The sequence below is a fragment of the Triticum aestivum genome, chromosome 5B, assembly GCF_018294505.1.
Source record: "Triticum aestivum cultivar Chinese Spring chromosome 5B, IWGSC CS RefSeq v2.1, whole genome shotgun sequence".
Taxonomy (NCBI): Eukaryota; Viridiplantae; Streptophyta; class Magnoliopsida; order Poales; family Poaceae; genus Triticum; species Triticum aestivum.
In genome coordinates, this window is record NC_057807.1 from 495,784,682 (window position 1) to 495,789,326 (window position 4,645).

General features: G+C 58.0%; 1 protein-coding gene across 1 annotated transcript; it reads left to right on the forward strand.

Moving 5' to 3' along the window:
• Positions 1-3,471: 3,471 nt before the first annotated feature.
• Positions 3,472-4,645, forward strand: LOC100037631 (dehydration-responsive element-binding protein 1B). Its single transcript, XM_044537541.1, has one exon. The coding sequence runs from the start codon at positions 3,666-3,668 to the stop codon at positions 4,473-4,475; it is 810 nt and encodes a 269-aa protein (XP_044393476.1). The 5' UTR covers positions 3,472-3,665; the 3' UTR covers positions 4,476-4,645.

Sequence of the window (4,645 nt, forward strand, 5' to 3'; positions counted from 1 at the left end):
CGGCGTGGGTGTGAGGCCGCGCACCCGCGTACGCCCGCGCTCCTGGGGAGCACGCGCTACGCACTCTAGACGTGGCCGCATCGGCCCCATCGACGTGTCAGCGAAGAACGACGCGCGCCGCACATCGTGCTCGTCCTGGAGCCACGTGTCCCAGAGCGGTGAGTCGGGGGCGTACCTGTCGTCGTAGTACAGGTCGTCGGGGAGGAGGCGGCGGCGGTGCTGGATCTCCTCGCGGTGCGCACGATCGCTCTGCGGCACCGGCGGGATCGGCACCCGGTCGGCGGAGAGGTGTCAGTTACTGGGGAGGTGCACATCGCTCCACGGGAGCGGCGTCCTTGTCTCCCAATAACGGCGGCATACATCCGCCGCGATGTACTGCCGGCCGTGCGCGCCGCCGGCCGTTGGGCCGATGGTGAACGGGGCAAGCACGGGTCTGACGCGGTGGCGGTGATGCGGGCTCCTCCTTCACGGAGCCGCGGCGGCGGCCCGACGACGACGACGCCTCGCGGTCGTGCTTCCCCTTGCGGCCGTGGTTCGAGAAGCCCATGACAGTTGCGAGATGGTCGGCTGGCGACATCGGGGACGAGGAGAGGGCTAGGGTTTGGGGTGTTGGTCTCGAGAAGGCAGGAAGGGCCTGACTGGGGAGTGTGGATGACGGCCGGTCCACGACTTCCTCATTTAAGAGGAAAAGCGACCGTTTGCTGTGCGGATGGCAGGTGGGGTCGACCACCCGTGCGCATTTATGTCGGGCAGTGGGAGGTAGGTGGCCGCCTGTCACGCGGTCCCGACGCGGACGAGCGCGCGTCCGTTTTCTGTCCACCGCGACCCAAACCTGACGCATGTTTGCGCTCGAAATGGATCGGCCCGGACACAAAACGAAAAAGATAGATCCGGGCCATCACGCGCTGGGCCGCCCGATTTGTCCATTTTACCTCAAACGAACAGGGGCCGGACGGGATGGGGTCGCGCGATGAAGTTGGCCTTAGTCCCATTGCCCATTTGTTCGTGGGGAAAGGTTCTTGTCCCGGTGATTATTTCTTCCCCGGCGACTCCGGCGCCTTTTCCTCTATATAAAAACAGTGATGCCAGGATGACAAAGGGTGATGTGTCACTTTAGAGTTAGAGACGGACGTACTTGGTCCCATGGGTGACACATCTGAATCTAGTTTTTTTTTTGTTATGCTATCTCCGTTTCGAAATATTGAAAAATGTATTAACACTTAGAACATCAAATTAGTCTCATGAGATATTTTATGAAATTTATTTTCACACTATGCTTGTTTGGTGTTGTCGGTCTTGTCATATTTTCCCCCTAAAGTTGGTCAACTTTAAGCAAATTTGACTCAAAATAAACTTAAGACTTCAAATTATTTTGAAACAGAGGGAGTACGTGCCAATCTGAATCAAGTTAACATGGCAATGGAAATTTACCTTGCCTGCTCCTTCGGCAGCTGTTCACCATTGTACGTAACTACTCCCTCTGTCCTAAAATATAAAAATGTTTTTTACACTATACTAGTATCAAAAATGTTTTTATATTATAAGACGAAGGAAGTACGAAGAAGAGAGGAGGCGGCGACAAGCATCACGTGAAGAGAAGGAACAGCAAAGGCAGCAGTGGTAGCGTCCAGATAGAATGCGGCAAGCAGCCAGCGTGGCGTGTAGGCGGGACGCAGCAGTCCGGTAGGTGGCGACTGTTTGGCTTCCACGTAGGTCACTTTGGTTCCTCGCGGTGGAACTAGCACATCCGGATTCAAGTTTTGTCCGTGGATGCCAAACTCCAACCTATCGACGCAAACGATAGTAGTTTTTGTCTGTCCGTTTGAGTCATCCAGAGTGTGTCCGGTTGGGCTCTGAGGCGTCGGTGCGTCCAACGTGGCCGATGGATTTGGTCGGCATGACAACTAAAAAACTAAATAGACATAAATAAAACATTTAAAATAAAAAGATGCTTACTAAAACGTTGGTCAAAGTCCACTTATATAATAATTTAAACATTAATTCAAACTAAAAAAGTAACTCGTAGCCGCCCGCCTCGTCCAGCCCGTAGCCCTAGGTGTCGTTGCCCTCGATGGCCAGGTCGACGAATGCCGACAGCGTCGCCCTTGGGAATGCCTGCTGGTAGGCCTCCAGCGCCACAACATTCGGCGTCTGCTGTTGCGCTGCCTGGCGCCGCACGCCGCCATCTCTCCCTGCTCGCGTCTCTCGGCCTCCTCCATGTTCTCCCACTACATCTGGCGCTCCGCCTTCGCCCGCTCCATTGCCAACGCGCGTCCACATGTAGCTCTGGAGGGACAACGGCCGGGGCGGTAGCGGTGGTGGTGGCGGTGGTGGTGCCTGGCCATCGGATGCGGACTCCTCGAGTGCCTGCTCCAGGCCAGGCCAAATGGCATTCTTCATGCACACGGATTCCTCCATGGCACGTCGCGTCGCCTCCTCGAGGGCCGCTTGGAATGCGGCCCAATCCTCCTCCCGCACCACGAACGCCGATGGTGCAGGGCGGGCATCCATCTGGACGACCCCACGATGGCGCACGTAGTACTCTGTCGCGACCCAGAAGTCCCAGTTCGGGGACTCCGGCGCGTATGTGGGGTCGCGTCGTTGCTCCGACGAGAGAAGGGCACGGTGGTTGCGAATCTCCAGTGCTCGCGCGCTCGGACAACGGTATGGCCGGCATCAGAATGCATCTGGGGTCGAGGTGCTAGCCGTGCGGGAGTTTTATGTCCGGCACTCCCAGTGGTAGTGCACACGGTGCACCGAGATGTGTAGCCAGGTGCGTTGGCATCCCGGCCAGTCCGCCGTGGCACCAAAGTGAAGTTGGCTGGGCGGCGCGATGAGCCGGCCTCGTGGTCGTGCTTGCGACGTTTTTTGCCACAGCTGAAGAAGCCCATGGCGATGACAGCAAGCTAGGGTTCGTATTGGGCGGCGGAGGAGCAAACTCTACGTGTGGACTTGTTTGGCGAGAAGCGGATGAGCCACCCTTCCCTCCTATTTAAAAAGGACGTGGCATGGACACTTCTAGTGGTTGACGTGTGGGCCCAAGATGGATGGTTGGAGCCGACATGCGGCCCGAGTCAGACTCCGGGAGGACGCGAGACGTGTTTGTCTCGCGTCCATGTGGACGCAAATTTTAGCCAGAAATGCATTCAAACAGACACCAAACAGACCAAATCTACCCATGCATGATGCGTTGGGCCGTTGCTTCTGTCTGTTTCGGTCCAAACCGATGCACGCGGAGCAAATGTGTCGGAGTTGGCCCTATGTGTATGTATGTATTTGTGAACTAGAGTATGTTGTTTAAACAAAATTAAACAAAAGACGTAAACGCACCACCCATCACATCTCATCCAGCTAAAACTTGGAAAGCAACCAAGTGATGCGCGTCGCGGAAATGATAGTAAAACAAATGGGGGCGCGCCATGAAGCTGCCTTGTGCTCCGGCGCAAGTGTCAGCGTGAGTGACACATACACATACTCCTTTGCCACTTGCCATTTCCAGGAAACCACCGCTTGCCTATGCCTATATATGCTCCCCGTCTCCATTCCCCTTCTTCTCAAACAAGCTCCATCCGCCGATCGATCAAAACCTCTCAACACAGCCGCTGATTCCATCACTACTACCACTCCACACCTCTCACGAGCATCTCCGCTAGCTCTCGACTCAGATGGACGTCGCCGACATCGCCTCCCGGTCCGGCCAGCAGGAGCAGGGGCACCGAACGGTGTCGTCGGAGCCGCCGAAGCGCCCTGCGGGGCGGACCAAGTTCCACGAGACGCGCCACCCGCTGTACCGCGGCGTGCGGCGCCGTGGCCGCGTCGGGCAGTGGGTGTGCGAGGTGCGCGTGCCCGGGATCAAGGGCTCCAGGCTCTGGCTCGGCACCTTCAACACGGCCGAGATGGCGGCGCGCGCGCACGACGCCGCGGTGCTCGCGCTCTCCGGCCGCGCCGCCTGCCTCAACTTCGCCGACTCCGCCTGGCGGATGCTGCCCGTGCTCGCGGCCGGCTCGTTCGGCTTTGACAGCGCGCGGGAGATCAAGGCCGCCGTCGCCGTGGCCGTCGTCGCGTTCCAGCGGAAGCAGATCATTCCAGTCGCCGTCGCCGTCGTTGCGCTCCAGCAACAGCAGGTTCCGGTCGCAGTGGCCGTGGTGGCGCTCCAGCAGAAGCAGGTCCCGCTCGCCGTCGCCGTCGTGGCGCTCCAGCAGCTGCAGGTTCCGGTCGCCGTCGCCGTCGTGGCGCTCCAGCAGCAGCAGCAGATCATTCTTCCAGTCGCGTGCCTGGCGCCGGAGTTTTACATGTCTTCCGGCGACCTGTTGGAGCTGGACGAGGAGCAGTGGTTTGGCGGCATGGAGGCCGGGTCGTACTACGCGAGCTTGGCGCAGGGGATGCTCGTGGCGCCGCCGGACGAAAGAGCGAGGCCGGAGCACGGCGAGCAGAGCGGCGTCCAGACGCCACTATGGAGCTGCTTGTTCGACTAATTTAGCACTACTGCCAAGTTGTAGATAGTCGCGCTCTTCCCGATTTGGGAAGAAGCAGAGTAGGCAGTTTGTTCTTCATTGTAGTACTAGTATTTGTCGAGTTCCCGGTTTCTACTTTTGGGGAAAAGGGCTACTCCTGTGTAATTGCTTAATACAGAAATTATTGGTAC

Excerpts from the sequence above, each read along its gene's own strand:
- LOC100037631 (XM_044537541.1), top strand. The coding sequence starts at position 3,666 with ATGGACGTCGCCGACATCGCCTCCCGGTCCGGCCAGCAGGAGCAGGGG.